Source organism: Oenanthe melanoleuca, chromosome 3, assembly GCF_029582105.1.
Source record: "Oenanthe melanoleuca isolate GR-GAL-2019-014 chromosome 3, OMel1.0, whole genome shotgun sequence".
Taxonomy (NCBI): Eukaryota; Metazoa; Chordata; class Aves; order Passeriformes; family Muscicapidae; genus Oenanthe; species Oenanthe melanoleuca.
In genome coordinates, this window is record NC_079336.1 from 73,726,390 (window position 1) to 73,746,998 (window position 20,609).

At 39.3% G+C, this 20,609-nt stretch overlaps 1 protein-coding gene across 2 annotated transcripts in view; it reads left to right on the top strand.

Moving 5' to 3' along the window:
* The window catches only part of AGPAT4 (1-acylglycerol-3-phosphate O-acyltransferase 4), a 70,493-nt gene that overhangs the window by 16,780 nt on the left and 33,104 nt on the right, over positions 1 to 20,609 (top strand). For both annotated transcript variants that reach the window (XM_056487191.1, XM_056487192.1), the window contains one exon: positions 20,025 to 20,194. In XM_056487191.1, coding sequence (XP_056343166.1) covers positions 20,025 to 20,194 — 170 coding nt within the window. The remainder of the gene's footprint in view (positions 1 to 20,024; positions 20,195 to 20,609) is intronic.

The window sequence follows — 20,609 nt, forward strand, 5'->3', positions numbered from 1 at the left end:
TACTATTGTCACTTCTCGTCATCACTGTGTGCTGTCATAATGCATATGGGAAGCTAAAGTGGTTTTGTGATTAAATTGTGATTACCTGTCCTCACTTGAGTAGGAAGATACTTCTCATATTTTACTGTTTGATCCTGTTATCCCATTTGACAAATATGTACAGAGTAATGGTTAGTTCTGTATGTCTTGACCTTTACTGAAGAGTGTTGTTGCAAAGAGTGGACATTCAGCTTCAAAAGAGCAAACTTTTGTCTGTGCTGGTGTTGAAGTGAGCCACAATATTGGTAAGGGTTATGCACCCTCTTTCATGCTTAAACAAACAAACAAAAACCCCAAAACAAACAAACAGCAAAAGAAACCTCACACACAAGAACCTAACAACCCCCCCAAAATAAAAACAAGACACCAAAATATTTGGGCATCTAACTTGCAGAAAGTATCTTCTGGCTTCAAATATATAGTCATGGATTGGTTCAACTGCCTGTTAATCCTTCCCCCACCTTTTGTAAAATGACAACCCAGATAAAATCTCTCATACTGAAATCAGCATCATGCACCCTAATAATGAAATTGAACGTTGCAAACCTCAGTAGGGTGATAACAATAAAAATTTCAAACATAAGTATGCTTGAAAGCTGGCATAAGAGCAAAGGTTGGGCAAGCAATCAATCTTGGGTTTTATTTTTAAATAATTTAGGAGCATTTTGTCCTCAGTTTCTCTTTCTAACAGTCAGAGAACCAATGTAGGAAGCGCTTAGTGTGGAATACATCACAGTTCTCATAGATGCTGTTTGTGCCTGAATTGAAAGAGGTGGGAATACACCTTACTCCTCCTTCTTCTGTGATAGCAAACCACCACAAGGCGTACACACAGCTATTCTGCAGTAGCTTGTGAAATTGGCCAGGCACATAGAGGGAACAGGTTGTCTTGGGATTCATGCCATATGTGCACATGGCTGCAGAGCTTGCTGGGGTGTAGGAAAGTGATTTGTACTTCCCAGATCAGTTTGTGCTCATTGGCTGTGGAAGTGCAACCCCAGGTCAAGCAGTGTGCTGGGCTCCTGCGGATTGTTCAGGACATGTGCCCAGACTGTGTGACTGGGACATACACATACAGGATACATGGCCTTTTTAGAGGTGCTGAGGGGAGGTATTTGCCTATGAGTAGAGCATCTTTGTTATCTTGTCCTCTTGCTGCTGTTTTACTGGGGGGAAATGAGCTTTTTGTGCTCCCAGGGTGAGTGGCAATCTGGCCTGCTGACTCTGCACCAGGTGAGCGCTGCATAAACAAAAGACCTGGCAGTAATGACACGGTCGTGTGGACAGGTGCACAAGGGCCTTAAAAGCAATCAACCTAGCTTCTAATCTGCCTTCATAAATAAATTCTAGTAGTACTAATACCTATTGTCGTGCCATGAAAGGGGTGTTATTTCACCTCTGGGTAAAGTTACACTACGTGGGCTGCAGTTTGTAGATCCTGCTGAGGGGAAGGCTCTTGTTTGCATAGAAAGAGGCACCCTGATGCTTGTTCATTGACTGCAGCAAAAATAAGATGGAAACTGATTCTTCTTATGGCTGAACTTTCTAGAAGCAAAACCAGAAGAAACTGAGAACTGCTTCAAGTTTCATTGTCTTGTCTGACTGTTATAACACAGCAGAGCTAATTCCTTCCATGTACATCTGTAAGTTTTGCAGTGTGAGGAATGAATATATGAGCAAGGCTTTGTGGTAGTATCAGGGCCATGCTAATCCTCAGTCCTTTGTTTCTTGGAGTTTAGAGGAGCCCTCAGCCATTTTACTTGTTTGTATGAAGATGGTGCTGAGGCAGGGAGAATTCTCTCCTTTGGTGCAGTTAAGAGTTGGGAGGGGCTGGGAAGCAAGAGGTGCCTGGAGAGGTTGGACTTTCTTCTTACTCCACTTTTCTTTACCAGTATATTATGCTGCAGAGGAAGCAGTCTGCTGTTGTCAAACTGTGGCACAGTGTCCTTAAGTATTTTATTTATAAAGCAACCTGAGTTATGCTTGTCAATGTTGATGTAGCGAAGAGCTTGCATAGGACACTTAAGACTGCTTTCTTAGCCTCTCTGAAATGTTCTTTTGAGTAGTTGTGCAAAGTGTATTTTTCTCAAGAGGTACTTGTCTACACAAGCCTTTGTTCTCTTAGTTCCACATAACATGTACATACATTGTGGAAAGTTTACAACTATTGGGGGAAAATTGGAGGCCAGATTTGATAGTCTTGCAAAGGGAAGATGTTTATTTGAACTTTTAGAAAACTAGACCATTACCTTAGTCTTCTCTTTTTCTCTCAAGTCAAGCCATGGCAATAACTGTGGAAATAGAGTGTACTAAGAAAATGCCTATGTTAGTTTGAATGTAGATCAACTCTAGAAAGAATAAACTTCAGTAGAAGTCATCTACCCTAAAGTGTCATCTACTCTAATTGATTAATGTCTTCCTTCAGCCTATTTTCTAAGACCCTTTTATACTTGTTAGGTACTTATGACAGTGCTTCTGAATATCTGAACAATTCTCCACTGAGACCAAACCTTGACTTTCTCTACTTTAATTTGGAAAGACAGAAGGAGCAATTACTGCACCAGATCCTCCATTGTTTTACTGGTAGAGTAAGATAAAATGTGTGTGTGTATGTTGCTGCATCCATAACAGCTTGAACTTATTTCCCAGATTGTGCTTGTGGAATTGCATTAATTGCTATGTATAAGTCCTCTGCAGTGCCTAGCATATGCCTCCATATTTCCCCTACTGTCTTTAATTTGCTGTATCAACTAATAATATTTCAGTCCTTCTCATTTTGTGCCACTTGCAAATGTTGTTACTCAGTTTTCATAGGTGTTCAAGTATTGACGATGAGCTTGAGTGGATCACACAAGACTGTATGCTGACTGCAGGCATGCTGTGTGAGCATGGTGAAGGTGTATTTGATGACATCTGTGCATGACCTTTACCAGAGTTCCTAGTTCAGCATACAAGGGATATGATCTGTTATGCTCAGCTCTTAGTTCAGGAGAAAGGGACTGCTTTCTATGAAAGTGAATGTGAAAAAAACTTTTGATACTGATGCTTTCTATAAAAGACTAGTGAAGAGCTAGACAGGCACTTAGTCTGATCTTTAATGAAAAGGGCATCATCACTGTCACTGATGCTATTTTTTAATTGCTGGAGCCTTTGTAGAGGTCACTTGTCTTTTTTTTTTTTTTTTTTTTTTTTTTTTTCCCTATCATATTCCTGATTTGAAGCATGATGCTGATAGCCTGCAGAGGAACAGTAGGTGAACTGCATTCTGTTTGGTGTCTAGCATCTCACATCACAAAGATTCTAACGTCTTTTGTTAAACATTAGATCTGGCCAGCAAGCTTCCTAGATTCCTGAACTGGGGTAAATTTTGGAGTGTTTATACAAAAGCATTTTTATCTGACACTGCATTGCCCAGGAACATGATATCTAATGACCCATGATATAGCACAGAATTTGAAGACATTCTGATGCTGCAGTTGTTTATTCATTAAGGGTGAATATCACAAAAGATTGTATTTGTAGAAACCTCATTTCAGCTCTATGTCTGAGTTTAGTGTTGAAATGGTACTGAAACTGAAGGATAGTCCCTTAATGTTGTGGAAACTTCCTGCAAAGATGCAGAAAGTAGCTCAGTCACCACCAGTTACAAGCAAATACAAAATAGAAGCAATCTAACCCTCTCCAGGGAAGCACCTCCACGGGAAGGATTACTGTGGGAACTCTGAATTCTCCTGTGTTTAGTCAGGGAAGAGATCTACTGGTGTAACATCCCAGTGGGGTGCATTGTCTTGTCTCATTTGCTCTATCATCTACCCCATCCTGCTTCCTTTTGGGCAATGTGCACCCCTGAAATTGTGATTCTTCTAAGTGATTCTTCCTCATCTGAAATCATAGTCACATAGCAGCAAATTTTCATGAAGTAGATTTTCAGGCTTATCCCATAACAAGAATTTCAGCAGTTGGTTCAGTAGAAGTATATGGTATCTGACTAATTTTTTTGCAGGAAGATTTCCTAGCCAGTAGGAACCAGTATGTCCTCTGAGCAGACACTTGAGGTTTTTCAGTGCACCACTTGAGATGAAAGCTTCTCACTGCACATGCTTGGCACTCTTCTGTGGCTAGGTGTTTGTTCCCTGTGATTTGCTTGCAACCTTCAGGTTAAGGCTTCTTACTTAAGGATTGTATTGTTTTCTGACTTCTAAGACTATTGCTGAATTTCCTTTTCCATCTCAGAATAGTATATGCTTAAACATGTTTCTTCCAACACCATATTCAGAAGGAGGAATCCTTTAACTGTGAGTGAGAAGCCAAATAAAAATGTGTGCAAAACAGTTTTTTCATCTGCATGGTTTCAGAAAGGCAGTTACCTAGTTTCCAGACCTACTTTGTTCCTTGCCAAAATAACATTTGAAACAAAATAAGCGTCATAAAGAGATTACAATGCAATTGTTTGTCTATAGATTGTTTTGCTCTTCAGTTAGCACACTTCTGTTAGTACTTCAGTGTGCTTTTTCTGTACTCAAGCAAATTGCACCGGAGTGTCAATAACTAACATCTCTTTTCTCTCATGGTTCTCAGTTCACTTAGCTGTGTTTTTAAATTGAATCTCCTGTATATTGCATCTCCAAGTGTGGATTTTCTTTGGGAGTTAAAAGCAAATGAGCTTCCTAATACATGAGAGATTTTTAATTTTACATAAATTTTGTATTGCTCTTATGCTGTACTTATATGACCCTGTTTACATGATCCCCAGATCAATTTGTACTGCTAATGAAAGGTTTGGATGAATTAAGGTATCTGCCTATGTTAGGTAAGGAAAAGTAAATAGTGATTGTACCAACTCAGTTTCTTCATGGCACTTCTAAAGCTTATCCTTGTCTTTTGAAAACTGCAACTGGAAGCATTTTGTCAGGGGCTGTCATTAATAGAGCTTTGCTGCTGAAAATGAGCTACTCTTCTATCCCACTGGATTTTTTATTTTTTTTTTCTCCTAGGAATCTCATACCATTCTCTGAAATTTTCCAGGTATTTCCCGTTGCTCATAGAGTATCTCTTATAAAGATGTGCAGTGTTCTAATCCTCTGCAGTTTGCTGAGTACCCTATACTGGAAATCTAACTATAAAGAATTAAAGGATCTGTTACTTCTTTCAAACTCACATCATTTGTCTCTAGGGCCTGTATGACAGACATCTGCTATTCTTTGTACAAAGGCAAAAGATAGGGAGGGAGGTGTTAAGCTTGCAGTATTCAGAAAAATCCTTGCATTGTATGGCTTGAGTTATATTTTTATCCACCAAAATATATCAATTAAAACATTATTATTTAAGCATGTATTGCCTTTTCTCATAAAGGAAGGAGATACAGGCAAAATAGCTGACATACCTCTTTGTGTTTATATACTTAATTTCTCTAGTTTAAAATTGAGACCATAGTGTATTTTCCTTTTAGTAGTACATTAGATTTTCAGTACATTATATTTTTTTTAAATATAAAGAGTTCAGAAAATTCCTGCTTTAATTTGGATTAAAACTTACCATGAAGCTTATCTCTCTTACGTTTTCTTCATTAATTTGTGCCTAAAATTCAGCCTTTCTTGAAAGGTGATTTAAATTTCTCTGGTTGTTACACTGGTAGGTTATGGCTTCTTTTTGGTATATGCAGTTGTGAGGTGAGAATTAAAAAAGCTTGAGTGGCATGTTCATCAGTCTTTGAGATGTGATAGATTACTTCGTGTGGAAATCAAATGATGGTTGATAAATAGATAATTTTGCAAGTGCAGGTGAACAGAACAGCAAACAATATCCCAGGAGCAACCCAAGCTGTTTGGGTTACACTGTTGGATTTAGTGGCTTAAAATTTTTGGGAAAGAGCTGTCCTATGCTGTTGCTCAATGTATGTGCTGTATAAATGAGTCCTTGAGAAGTCCTTATTTTTCTGTGTTGGAAAGGTGGGGATGGGTATTTGGCCTCTTTTAAGGGCAGTGGTATGCTCCTGTGTTCCTCCTGTGTGGCGTAGGATATTTGAGTGCCATAGGAATCTTCAGGACTGTTTTTCAGAGGTGGTTCCTGTGAACAGTATTAGAAAGATAAAATTGAGTACCCTAATTAGTGTGGGAATGATAAAGCTGTCTTTGATCTTCATATAGAGTCAGGATGCTGGAGTCTCCTTTATGTCCAACTTGTGTCACTGATTTCTTGCTGTAAAAAAGTCCTGTACTCATGATTGCATTTTTAAGCAAGGAAGACTGAAAAAAGGAAGGTTTTCTGCTTTCATATAGGAGTAGTGCCTATTGCAAGTGGGTGCTTCTGTAGGATGTCTTTCCTTGAGTTTTGGAAAATAAATGGTAGTAGAAGAAACCTCTGAGACCAACTTTCTGTCTGGAAAGGCACAATTTCTGATTGCTGGTATCATGTTTGCAAGGTCATTCCTGCTGCTCCCTTCACTGCTTCATTAGTCTTTCAACAAGGAGCTTTGTGCTGACCTTTGGGGGCTGTGCAGGTGGACAAAGCAGCAGGAGAAAATGCCTGGTTGATTGTGATCTGCACTGACTGGTCCTGTTACCACGCCAGGAACTGCTGGTTTGTTGAAACGTGGGAGTACTGCTAAATTCCTTGGGGAAGAAGGATAAGAGGAGCCTTCAGATGTGAGACAAATATCTCTGACACGTGGCTGTTAAATAATTAATTTTCCCAAAGGATTTGAAAAGAGCATTTCAAAACACTGACTACTGCAGATCTGTATGTGTGTTAAACCCATTGTACTTGTGAGGCTGGCTTTGTTCCATACACTGTGTAACTTGGAGAGAAGAAGCTGTTTTGTAGGCAGATTGTGTCAGGATAAAAGACAGAAAAAAGCTGTGAAATTAAATATTTGAAGTGTGCAGCTATTTTGGTTTTTTTTTTTTCTGAAGGATGTTTGCTTTGTAACTTGTGGCATGGAGGTAGTTTAAAAGGAGCAGTGGCTAAAGAAATTAACAAAACTGGTTTCCATATTTCTCCACTCCTCTAGCTCAGAACTGCACTAGAGCAGGAAGGATCACTTGAAAGTTTTTTCAAGACTACATATGCTGACTTAAAATTTCTTCCTCAGCTGAAGAAATACTGGATTTTGCATTTTGTGGATATTATGTTAGGAGAGAATCTGTGTGATGAAACTTGAATGATGTGTATGTGTTTGGAGAGGGAAGGCAGTATGGGAATGGGACCTGGAGTGAAGCTAGGAAGTGAGGTGGTGTGCCAGAACACATGCAGTAACTGGAAGGGTCCTGTGCAAGGCTTGTGCCCAGATCCAATACTGGTTCAAGTACTAGAGACATGCCTTAATTTACAGGTCTTAAACACAAGTTTTTGGTTCCTGTCATAGCCCCTATAAGGAAAGCCCATTCAGGCTTGTGCATTTAAATCTGATTCTGATCTTGCTTCCCAAAGCAATTCGAGCTCGGCTGCATTACAGAAATGCTGGCTTGGCCATATTAAACTGTTTGTAGTTTATTTTGTTTTGTGCATTTAATCTGAGAAACCGCTCATGACAACCCGTCAAAAAGGGTGAATCTTTATCAATAGTGTTTTGTTCTCTTAATTTTCTAAGAAAGTCAAATGGATCTTGGCAATGGAGCCAAGACGCAGCAAGCACCAGAATTATCATTGTGTGATGTCAGCCTTCAAAATTACAGCCATAATGTTTTAATAAAGCAACGCATTTTTCACTTAGTACATTAGCCACTTTATGCACATGTATATGCAGGTTTTAATTCTATGACTAAGCAAGCACTGAGGTGAAATTGCTAAGCAGATCAAAGCACAGATAAAGCTTTAGCTTTGTAGTAGGTGTGATGAGTATAATCCTTATTTTGTGTAACTCAGCGTGGTGTTAACAGTAACTAGACCAAAGACAAAGATTATTTTTATGCCAGTTGAGAATCTGGCCCACTTAAGTAAATGTCAGTGTGTGTTTGAAGGAAATAAAGAAAAGTGGAGGGAAGAAAATCTGTACACCATCAATCTTTGGTTTGGTTTGTTTTTTAACAGCACAATATACTTGGTCTCTCTCCTAATCTGTGATTTTTATCTTGAAGTTATGTTGACAAATTAGTAAGTGTTGGGCGGAGGTGATTCGTTACCACTTTAAAGTGAAAGCTTTGTTTGTGCTTTCATATTCAAAATGACACACTTTATGAAGTGTTCCTTTCAGTATATCATTCTAGTCACAGGCTGCCTCTGTGTAGTGCATGCCTTTGAGCAATTACCAGTGAGTTCCTGTTTCAGCAACCTGTTTGTGCCCTGTGCTCTGTAAAAAAACACTGCCTTGCATGCTTGCCTGAAGACTGCTTCTGTACCCTGCACACCCTGCCTTAAGCCTCTACATCTAAGGGGTGAGCAGTGGGCTCTGGCCAGCCTAGGGCTCCCTCTGTCCCCCTCCTCCCAGGAATGGTAGATGGCAGGTGAAACCCTCCCTCCTGTCCACATTCCTTTTTGATAAATGGCCAACTCTGATTTGCAAAAATGAAGTGTGTTCTAAAACAGCATTTTGAAGCTTCTTTTAGTTTTATTTTTTCTTTGCTGTTCAGCTGTGTTTTTCTTCACTAAGAGCAGCGACTTGCTCTTCAGATTTGATACTAAACTCTTAGTAGAGGAAGCTGTACTCTTGTTCAAGAGTATGTACCTCTTGCATAAAGTTCCTAAATCAGTCTTCCACGTTGAACCTTGAGATCTGCTCACTTGCCCACTGCTTTACTAAGGAGTGATCTGATTTGCTGCAACGTCTAGATTCGGATAACTGTAGGTTGAGATTTTCCTTGTGGAAGCCTCTATGCAAGCTTTGTCCCACAGAGGCAGGATGTTGGAAAAACCTTTGCATGACATCTAGCTGAAGCTAGAAGCTTGTCTTACAAGCTTCTCAGTCACACCCTTGGTAGTCAGAAAAAACCTGAAAGGAATGATGCTCACAGCAACCTAGGACATTAGTGTTTTCTGTCCTTCAGCTGAAAAAGCTGATGTTTCTTTCTTCCACTGCAGTTGGATTACATGGCAGTTCCACCTGGATAAAGATTTGAAGTGGTAGAAATTATACCATTTTCAAATTACAAGCCCCTAATTACAGAGGACTTCAAGACTCTTCCTGTTCCTTTTTCTTTGTTCTACTGTGGTGCAAGATGTTGCAAAGACATTGAACCAGCAGTACTGATCCCAGAGGAGGTTCTTGTCAAAGCCTTCAAATACAGCTTGGTAAACTCAAATGCTAAGTAGTGTTTATTTGCACCAGCTTTTTGCTTTCCAGATTCCTGGCAAGACCTTAGAGGAGATCCAAATGGCCTGCACAGAACCACAAAGACTCTGGCATAGTGCCAGCTGGCAGCTGAAAGGTGCAGTCTGCGCTTGATAGGTCTGATAGAGCTGATGCTGTTACCATGCCTCTCTTAATTTTGCATGTTTGAAATCCTGTGAGAAGTCTGGATGGCCTTCAAGCAGAGTTGCTTCTAAAAAGCTGTAGGTCTTCCTTAGCAAAGAGGAAGTGTCAGCCTGCATGAGGTAAAGCATAGTATTCTGATCCATGGTAAATCAGTAGTGTATGTGGCCTGAAAGGTGAGAAACCCCTGCTGTTTTGCAAGCTGATGAATGCTGTATCCAAGTCGGTGGGTCACATGGATCCTGCATGTCCTTCATTTTGAGAAAGTTGAGGCAACAAAGGTGGGTAAAGGTAATTCAGAAAGGATTCAAACTAAATTCGAGGAAATAACTGACTTGCAATAGGCTGCTATTTTTTTTTTTTTTTTTTTTTCTGGGATTACTCTACAGTTTTGATCCATTTGTCATGGGATAATATTTGGTACCTGGTATACCTTATGTAATATTGTATTCCCTTGTTAAATCTTGAAAAGTTTCCTTTTTTTTCCCCCATGGTGCTGGAAGTACTTGTGATAAAGTTGTCGGAAATATCAGTAGTGCATATGCATATGATTTTGTGATACTTCTCTACTCCTGACATGTGCCTGACTTGTTTGTATGACAGGTCTTTATTTTACTACTGCTATGACAAGCTACATTGTGCCTTTTAAACTGTTTCTCCTGTCCCAACCTGAAATGGTGTCTGGCTGCTACTATTCATAATTTGCAAAGTACTGAATAGGAAAATGGCTTGGGTAACCAGAGAAGCAAAGCCTGCCTTTTGTAACATCCAGAGGTTCTCTGTGGAAAATGAATAGATGAGGGTAAACTCGGAGCCTGTTGATGATGCAAGATTTCCATGGACCATGTAAGCTAAACCTCTGTTTTCTAGGAAGATTATTCAACACAAATAGTTCTAAGAATACAACACTGTTGCTTGTACCAGATAAGGAAAAAAAAAGCTTATTACCTCTTTGTGCAGAATTTTTGCAGTTACACTGTAGGGGACTACATAGCTGCTTTTTTTGTGGATACCCCTTCAGTTTGAGCATTGAGAGGTTAGACAATCAAATGGCACATTTGCATCCCCATCTGCTGGAGCACATGATCTGCAGGCTGTCTGAGCAGGTGATGTTCCAGCAGTGGATTAGTTTCCTAAAAGCTTTGAGGAAAGAGAAATGCAAGCACAATCAAGCTAAATGTGAATTGAGAGGTACTAGTGTCCTTAAGTGTGCTGTAATATTGTTGTATACTTTGGGTGTATGTCTGTCTTAACAGAATATGCACTTTCTCATGTGTATTACGTTCTTCAGTGAGAAAAAAATGGGGATTTTTGTAAATTTATATGTTTGGATAATGTCAGCTTGAAGGGTTACAGGCTGCACCCAGTACAAAAAATCACAGCTTGATACTTGATAGGTATATTTGATCTCTAGTACTTTATTTTTAATTCATGAAAGCCATTTGTTTGATTTGTAGTTTCTGACCTTATTGTCCCTCTTAAGCACATTTTGTGAAAGTCACTGATAGGGATTAAGAAGCTAAAATAAGCACTGGGACATAGTTCTTGTCTCTCAAGACCTCATGTGATGAGATGCTGTGAGATTACAGGCAGAGAGAGTGAATTCATAGAATGCAAGTGAAGATGAGTAATGGTTTTGTTCTGAACAGTGTTCTCAGTGATAGAGGTTCTGTGGTTCTTCACCATTAACTCTGATGATATAATACAGGTACTTGATCAGTTCTTTCTTCCATTATTGAAATTCAGATAGAATATCTTGTGCATATGATTAAGTAGAAGTTATATGCCTTGACTTGAATCTAAAAATGAATAGTTTGTGGTATATTATATCTGGAAGTATGTAGATATTCCTCCTAAGCACACCAGTTATCTGAAATCAAAATCCAAATTTAAATAATACTGGAAAAGTATAAAAACCTTAGAAGCCAGTATCCCTGGTTTTCTTTTTCTGCCATTCTGCAGACACCATAGGTCCTTCTTTTTATGTGTTTGCACCTCTATGAAATGTAATTCTTGATAACTTTATTTAAGAACACTGCATATTTTCATAGGATTTAATTTACCTTTTGTTCAGTTCCCTAATTTACTTTTCTTCCAATTTGTGCTGGAGATTTCCTGCTTTGGCAACTCACAGGGCTTTTTGTATCATCAGTCATTTTTCTCAAAGATAAATTCATGTCAGTTCTTGTCAGTAGCTGAAAATGCAGGTTAAATGTGTTGGTGGCAGGGATTTAGAGCATCAGAAATAAAGGGATTTTCTCTCTTGTTCTGAAATGCTTTCCTTCGAAAGTCCAATTTTTTTTTTTTCCATTTGAAACTAAGGAGGATAAATTTGTGCATATAGAAATTAAGGCTATTGCAAAAATACATATAAGAATGAGAAAAATTGTAAGAACAAGTCTTCTTACTAAATCTGTGAGTTAAATATGATTCACTTGAGTCAAATAATTTGCCTAATGCATATGGCAGAATAAACCCAGTCACATAAGTGTATATACTTCTGTTCTGAATGACAGCAGGACACCTGAGTGTGGACAATGCTGATCACCCTATAATTAAGGACATGCTTGTGATTCATGTCAAAGAAGTCAATTGTGATTGAATAAATACAAGGTAAAACTGACATCTATTAACTTGGTTCATATTTGCTTATTTGGATACTCGAATTTTGAGGTCATGGCCTCCTGGAAGGCAATTTTCAACAGAGAACTTCCTTGAGAAAGGTTTCTGTTTGGTGCTGTCCTGCTTAAACAGAAGCCTTTGCTCATTGCTGCAAGACTGTCTTCCCCTGGTACAGTGAATGCTAATTGCAGCCTGGGGTAGCAAAGGGTTTCTCAGTCTACAGTGTGTTTGTCAAGCAATGTTGGAAGAGAAGAGAGAAGTCTGTAAGGCAGTCTGTTTGGAAAAATCTCACTTTTTTTCCTAATTACAGAAAATAGGACTAGAAAGGAGTTCCTGAATCATTGAATTTCTAGCAGTGGTATAATGTAGTGTTTTTAAGATTATTCTTACTCAATTTGCAAAGCTGCTAAGCATTTTTATCTGACAAAGTAATCAAAAGAATCCTCAGAATATTGGATGCCTGTATTTTCAGATACTTTAGACATGGATGTTCTTATGCTAATGGTATTTAGTCATTTCTATACTATGAGGCTCTATTTTTATTAGTTCTGCTAGATATGATGCAGTGATGTGTCCCATCAAAATTAATTCCATTTATGTTACCTAACCTCTCAAGGTCATCTGATTCTTAAACTTTGTTCTGACTTTGTATCATCCACAAAATTTATTAAGAGGAATTTATTTTATTGTACTAAGTGAATGGCTTAACATTGCCTGGAAGTGGTAGATTTGAAATCCCTTTTTTTTTCCTGGCATCCCTTTCTGGCATCAGGAAAATACTTGAAAAGAAACTATAGAAACTTGAATACCTGATGGCAAGTACTTTTTTTATTTGGTGTTTTATGAGACCAGATTTGTAACTACTCTGTAATTACTAGACTTGATTTTTTGATTCTGTCATTTTAAGGTGGCACTTACTTAAGCTTCATGTAGGTCACCCTGCTTTCATTTAAGCTTCTGATTTGGGATTTAGACAGCAATATGCCACCCTAACCATACAAATGAAAACTGGAGTAACATCATATGTACTATTCAGTTAAGCTTCATTGCTTCAACAGCTTCATCAGTGGGATGCAGAAGTTACTCCAGGGGTAAGGCATGATGTGGGGTCATACTTGATGAAGGCATGACAGGAGAGGGATGTGTGATGGATCAGGTGAGTCTGTGTGCCAGAAAAAGAAAGTTGTTTGTTTATCTCTTTAGAAAGTGGTTGCTGTGCAAGCCTGAACTAATCAGATAAGGGCTATCAAATTCTGTGTTACTGATCACTGCAGAACAGTTAACACCTTATTTTAAGTTTTTTCACCTGCTTTTTTCAAGTACCTTCACTCAGCACTCATCTCTTCTGCCTGTCAGTACTCGATGTCCTAGGCTTCCTGGTTTGTGTACATCAAATACTAAATAATTTAATAAAAACCATAATCTAATATTCATGGAACCTGACACCAGCTACTGCTCACTGAAATAAGATGCTTCCTTCTACTAACACAGAGCAGAATTTTTCATGGTATTTCTTATTCAGAAAATCTGCTTTATAGTGCAGACCTCACATAGCAGTTGTGACATAACCCCTTGGAATATAACTCTCCAGAGTTCCTTCTGCAGCCTAACAAGCCACCTCAGCAGAACATACTGTTGATGTGCATGTGTCATGGGCTGACTCTGTCCAGATGTCAGGCACCTACCTAAGCCTCTCACTCATTCCCCTCTGCAGCTGGACAGAGGAGAGAAAATTTAACAAAGTGCTCATGAGTTGAGGTAAGAACTGAGAGAGAAATCACTCATTAAATACCATCACAGGCAAAACATGAGTCACTCTTCCATGGGGTACACACCTTCAAGGAGCAGGGCCCCTCTCTCCATCAGTCTTCCATGGAGTCACAGCCTCCTCTAGGCATCTCCCTGCTCTGATGTGGGGCTCCTCCACAGGCCGTGGGTTTGGTGGGAATTACTTGTGAGCAAACTTACTGTTTGACAGACATCATGAAGTACTGTGACAGGCACTGGCTGTCCTCACAGTTAACAGGGGACTCTAGCATATTTGGTCTGTACTATTTGGGATGATATCTAATTGAGCACAGTTGGGAGAGGGTTATGAAAAGTGGATCATGTAAATGATTTGTCGTCAAAAGTATCATTTTTATTAGACCAGTTGTGACATACCTGAGAAACTGGAAAGGATTTGCATGCAGAAAGCCTTCTTCAAGTTTAAAAGAGAAATTGCAATATTCAGATTAAATTCAGATTGAGAACAGTTGATTGAAGATTAATTTATTTACCCATTTAGCCTGTCAGAGGAAGGAGAGTTGGTACGTATGTGTTTAGAGGGTAGGGATACAGAACAGAGACAGAATTGCCTGTGGAATACTGTGTTGGAGGTACACAGGCATCATGGAGATGACAAATAATAGCTTTGTAATCATCCTTTCCAGTTATCTTCTGACTGCTTTTAGAGTGCTATTGATTAGGCTTTCTTTAAGAGGAAGCAGAAGTTACTCATGAATCCACCAACATGGGAAACATGAGTGTGTTCTCAATTAACTTGCCACTGTAAGAGGTCAGTGACTTCTTCTCACAAGCTTCTCAGGATCACCTGCTAGCTGGGGTTGGTAGCTTTGGCACTTCCTTTCAGGCTGTCATCTTCTTTCTTCTAATAACTAATTCCCATGGAAAAGTGAGGTCTCCATAATAAACCCACTGGTCACAATGTACCGTTCATAACAGTGAATGGTTTAGTCAAATAGCTTGGATAGTATTTCTTAAAGATATGCAGACTTAAAATAATAAAACCTACAAGTAGGCCAAGGATCAAAAATCAAAAAATATTTTTGGGGATGTGTGTGCTGGTGTATAGGAAACTGCTTGAAAGAAAGCATTGGAATGAGACTAGTGTTTGTTTTGCTCAGTGACTTTCAGTGAATGAGCTGTAACCATTTGTTCTTTGCTAAGCAGTTCCTCTGTGGTGCTGCTTCTGCACACAGTAGAAGAAGCCAGCGGTGTTTCAGACAACAAGAAACCACATCCTGAAGAGATGCAACTGCCTGATTTCATGCCCTTACAAAGCAAATGTTGGTGTCATAGGAACTTGCCAAGCAGCATATTTTCTTTCACTGTTTGTTGTACTAACTCCTTTGATCAGCACATGCTATACTGTCCTCAGTCAATTGTGGCAAATGCAGCACGTTATCTGTATTGGAATATATGATTGCTGAAGAAAAGTACATTAAAATGATTTCCTGCAAGCAAACACTGAAATGAATGTGATTTGAAACCTGAATATAAGAAAGGGCTGTGCCATGCTTATCTTTCTCCTTGCAAGCACATCCAGTAACTCATTGTGATGAGTGGGGAATTAAAAGTCACCATTTCTTCTTTCTCTCTGTTGATGATTTCTGTCCTTAAAAGCACAGACTTGTAATTAGTTGAAATGTTATTCAAGGGAGTTGCTTACAAGGTCTTCCAAGGAGACTGGGGCAAAAATCTGCAAAACCAGACCTGAAGGCAAGAGAGAAGGGTTTTGCTTGTTTTTCTTTTTAAATTTGTGTGCATGATTCCCCATAACCCCTCCCTGCCATCAGCCAGTACTCTTGCTGCAAGACAGCTTTAAGGGAGGGGAAGCAAGTCCACAGATAGCAGTGGTTTTACCACCAGCTGCGGAAGGTGGTGGGGGTAGGGAATGAGGCATGATGGTGGTGCTAAGGAAAGAGGGGGCTGGATTTTGGTCTTCTGTTTAAACCCACAGAATCACAGAAAATCAGGCATCCTAAGCATTTTCCTACAGGTGGAACACCAGGACCTCTGCGTTGGAGTGACCCAGATGACTCCATTATACCTTGTTGGTGCAACACATGCATGAAAGAGAATCTGAAAAAAAATAAGCTGATGCTTTGTCTGGCCAGGCTCCCTGAATGACCTCCCACTTATCTTGGGGAAGGGGGAGAGGCATTGCTTGACTTCCCAGCTTTCCAGGGTTTTTTTCCCCCAATAAATAGTTTTTGTTGCCCCTCATGGGAAAGATATAAATATATTTTATAATAATAAGTTATTCTAAAAAATTTTCCTGTAGACACGTAGCAATATTCAGCTCTGAGCTCTAATCAATGCAAGCAGAATTCCTGCCTTCTAGTTTTCTTCATAATTACTTGCAGCTCCTGCAGAGAAGAAGAAAGTAGAGACCAGAAATAAATGCCCGGTCAGGTTAGACAGCAGAGTGAAACACTAGGATAGCCTATGTAAGGAATACTTGGAAGTAACACAGAGGGCTTTTAAGTAGTCTAGGGAAGATAGAGACTTGCTTTTCTTAGTTACCTGTAGACTTCATTCTATGAGAAATGATTAGGAAGTGCATAGAGATATGAATTCATTACTAACAAAATCAGAGCAGGATAATGAGAAGTAAAATAAGCCATTAAAAACACTTCCCCACACCCCTCCCTCCTTCCCAGATCTACCTCCTACCCCGGTGGCACAAGGAGACAGGGAATAAGGGTAGTCTGAAAATCTGGAAAGGTAGTAAGTTATTGCAAGTCATTCTTCCACAGACAGGCACATACTCTAGACTGTGCTACCTGTCAGTCTGTCTTTAGCCTTATTTTTGCATTTTTTAAAATGCTTTCCCCATCTTTGACATCTCATCCTTCCTGGTGTTCTGTGCAGTGCAGCCTTTCGCCCTGTCTGCTCTTTGAAATGAGGGTCACAGCTTGCCCACTTATCTTGCTTTTATTTGTATTGGAGGGTTTGCTATGCTTTTACCATATATTCCCATTAGAATTTTCTGAATTCTTTTTCTTGATGTTGCTTTGATACAGAGATTAAAGAAAATGAAGAGATTAAAGGAGATGAAGAATGTCATAGAAGGAAAGAGTCCTGTAGCTCTTTAAATAAGGTTATGTACTTACTTGAGATCTTCAAATTATTGTACCTATTGAGGCAATACAGAATTCTGCTTTGAAATAGGTAATTTATAGTTAATCTTGTAAGCAAGTATTTCCATGGTTTATCACATAATCATAAATTGGAGAAGGTTGGAAGGAACCACAGCGGGTCATCTGGTCCTTATCAAGAATAGTTAGCTGAAGGAATTACTAACACTTTCCACAGAAGAGCAGTGTTAACTGTTTTAATGACTCATTCTTGCAAAACTTTGAGGTAGAAGTCTCACTAAACTGTGTGTTTCCCTTCTTCCCTTAAATGTTATTTTTCATGTAATGACTTACAGTTCAGCTCTGCCTTGGAGATTTTTCTCCTAGTTACTTGTTCTGGAAGTGCTGGGATTGAAGCAGCTCAGATTTGTGCAGTGAAGGGCGAGGAAACAAGCTACTCTTGCAGGAGGTAGGAGTATTCTTTGAAGCAGGATGAGTACTTGTTTTTCATTTCAGACAGGTAAAAAAGCTCAAAATTCATAAGCACACAGGGTATCCATATTAAGTATTTGATGTTATGATTTCTCTCTGCCATAAGATTCTTCTGAAGCTAGTTGAAATGCACTGCAAGGACTCTGCCTTCAAAGCAGGGAGCAAAGATTTCAAGTTCCTTTGGTTTTTCTCCTTCCTTTGCCATAATTGTTTGACAGTGTCACTGGAGGAATTGCTTTGAAAGGTAGGAACTCTCATGATGTGGTTGAATAAGTATGCATTAGCTCAGTTGGGGTGTTGAAACTCCAGAAGCTCATTAAAGGGGCCAAAGAATCTTTTTTTCTTCCCCCTGTGCAATTGATTTCTGCTTATACAGTATGACTGGTGTACAAAGGGAGAAACTTCCTCTGATCATGTCTGTACTGTGAAGGAGGGAGGAGAGTGTGAACGGGTGACCTTGTGTGGCTGAGCCACCACAGCATGTTGCTGGGTAATAAATTTCTCTGGAAGGTTATGGAAGTAAGCTGGTGACACAATGCAAGAGTAGCACAAACTGACACTACTTCTCATTGCTTGAGATCCAGAAGGAGAAAGGAGGCTAGGAAGAAGGGGAAAGAAGGAGTAGGAAAGATGAGGGAAAGAAACATGTGAAGATATTAGATGCTGGGAGATGGTATTTACTGTATTTAAGTACAGTGGTGTTCTGTGCCTGCAGCAAAAATCTTGCTTATGTGAAAAATCGAAGCACATCTAGAAATATCTGTGCTTTTTTGGAATGTATTTGAAACTGGAGATATAAAAGTAAAGAACTCTATGCATGTGGCACACCTGTATAGTGAGATTCAAGATACGTTATTAGTTTTGCTCAAATTCCTTAATAAAAGACAAAATACATGAAAAATCCGCACTTGAAGTGGGAGGACTTTTTCTCAGGTAAAATTGGCTTTTTTTTTTTCAAGAGAGCCTTACCATCACCATCTCTGCCTTTTGGGTTTTTTCCCCCAGGAAACAGATTTAATGGCAGTAGGTGTTAAAAAGAGGGGAAGTCATGTGGCAGTAATTTTTTCTTTTAGTTGGATTGCTAGTTAAGCAAAAGATCTAATCCTGTCACTAATATATTTTCTTTACTGTGATTGTGTTCTGCCCTAGGATATAACCATAGATTCCAAAAAAGTTTGTAAATTACAATGTGGGATAGGCTTTTCACCCCAGCTATTATTCAGTTTTGCTGTGTTTCGGGGAGTGAAGGGCTTTTATTTCCAGTACAAATCTAATAGAAAGCTCTGACCTTAGAAAGATACAACATTAGTTGTGTTTCACAAGGCAGCTCTTTGCAGAGGAAGTCTTCAAGGTATAGACTTCTGTATCTTCTCAGCTGCCTCATTGACATGTGAACATTTCTGGTTTTCACTGAAAAATTAGTTTGCAGTCAGTGAAATCTGCCATTCCCTGGTTAGCATATGACTTTAGGTCTCCCTCCACATCTCAGGCTACTGTTTTGATGCATAATAGCATGCATTGAGTATTAATGTACTCCTGCTGCAGTAGTAGTCACATTCCCTGATTAGAAGTAAGCAGGTGGACTGACGTTTATCTGTATCATAAATATGCTTTTATCATATTAAGGTAATGTTACCTGAATAGATATTGTCTATTAGCCTGCCTCTAGCACTGTTAGATAGAATTCATTCACATCATTAATGCTCTCCAGTGTACAGCACAGTGTCATCCAAGAGCTTCAGGCAGTTAATTTTACTCAGAATGACTGGAAATGTAGACCTCTTCCTGGTTTCTGCCTGATTTCTGTTTTCTGTCACTAGTTGTGACCAGTAGGGGACCAAAATGGAAAGGAATTCAAATGTGTTTCAAAGACTGGCCTGGTTTTGATCTTTCCTGAGGTGAATGAGCATTTTTGGTGCCTTCAGGCTTGTCTTAAGCTAGGAGAGCATCTTGGATGTCTCATCCTTCCAGCAGAGGCATTCATGTGGCATCAGGGAGATATGTTTCACTTAACAAAGCATAACCCCTTGCATTAGTTGCTTTGGTTCAGGACTTTCCTGACAGCTTTGATGGGAAGCAAACGTGTCTCTTCTTTTCAGTCTCAGACCAACAGCTTTTATTTAGTCCCATGGTACCCCCAGCTCAAGACATGGGTTGCTTTAGGAGAACCATTGCTTTTAGATTTTCTTTTTCCATCTCCATGGAGATAGAGATCTCCAAGCTTCTTGGCTTTATTGACTCACCTCAACTTCCTGTGCCCCAGACCAGAGCGATTTCGCTAAATAAAGGTTTGATTTACAAGTCTTGTGGTCAGACTTTAAATTCCAAGCAAACAAATACAAAGTGTACAGTACAAGCCTGTGCTTGATAATGGAACAAGCAAATAGGAAATGAAAGGCATATGATAGTCACTAGGATACTGCTGAGAAACCACTTTCCAGCTTGTAAAGATAGCTGGGTTTTAAACAGCCTTCTTACGTGTTCTTTATTAAAGTACTTTCTTTGCCACATGCCATTGAGGTGGCTGATGTTGTTAATGTGTTACTAATTTGTGGTTTTGCATATACTGTGTACATTCACATATTTCTTGTTCTTTTTTCCAGAGATGGTGATGTTGCTGGAATGGTGGTCAGGCACCGACTGCACCCTTTACACTGACCCAGAGGATTACCACAAGTATGGGAAGGAGAATGCCATCGTAATCCTTAATCACAACTTTGAAATTGACTTTCTCTGTGGTTGGAACTTTTGTGAGAGATTTGGGGTCTTGGGGGTGAGTTACTTAGTATTTAAGATAAATCTCCTAGGATGTGAAAAACCCCCCAAAATAAGTTAATTATGTTTTTGAATTAACAGATCCGTGCTCAGATTTCATTTGGCTGCTGTCCAGAATTAGAGGTGAACCTAAAGCAGTGCAGTGCAAGTATGTGGAGACAGGATGGCTCAGGAAACCACAGAAATTTTAAAAGCATTGCAGTTAAAGCTGATGGAGGAGATATTTTCTTAACCTGTGGAGATCATTACAGTTATTTCTCTCTGTGTCTTTACTAAGTAACTATAGCAGTTTATTGTGCTGCATAAAAATGGGCTATTCCGTGATTCTTTCCCAGATAAATTACAGAATTTGGTTGCTTTTTCCAGTGTAGTCTTACAAGTCCACACCTAGAGTTTGAATGATGTAGCCTGCC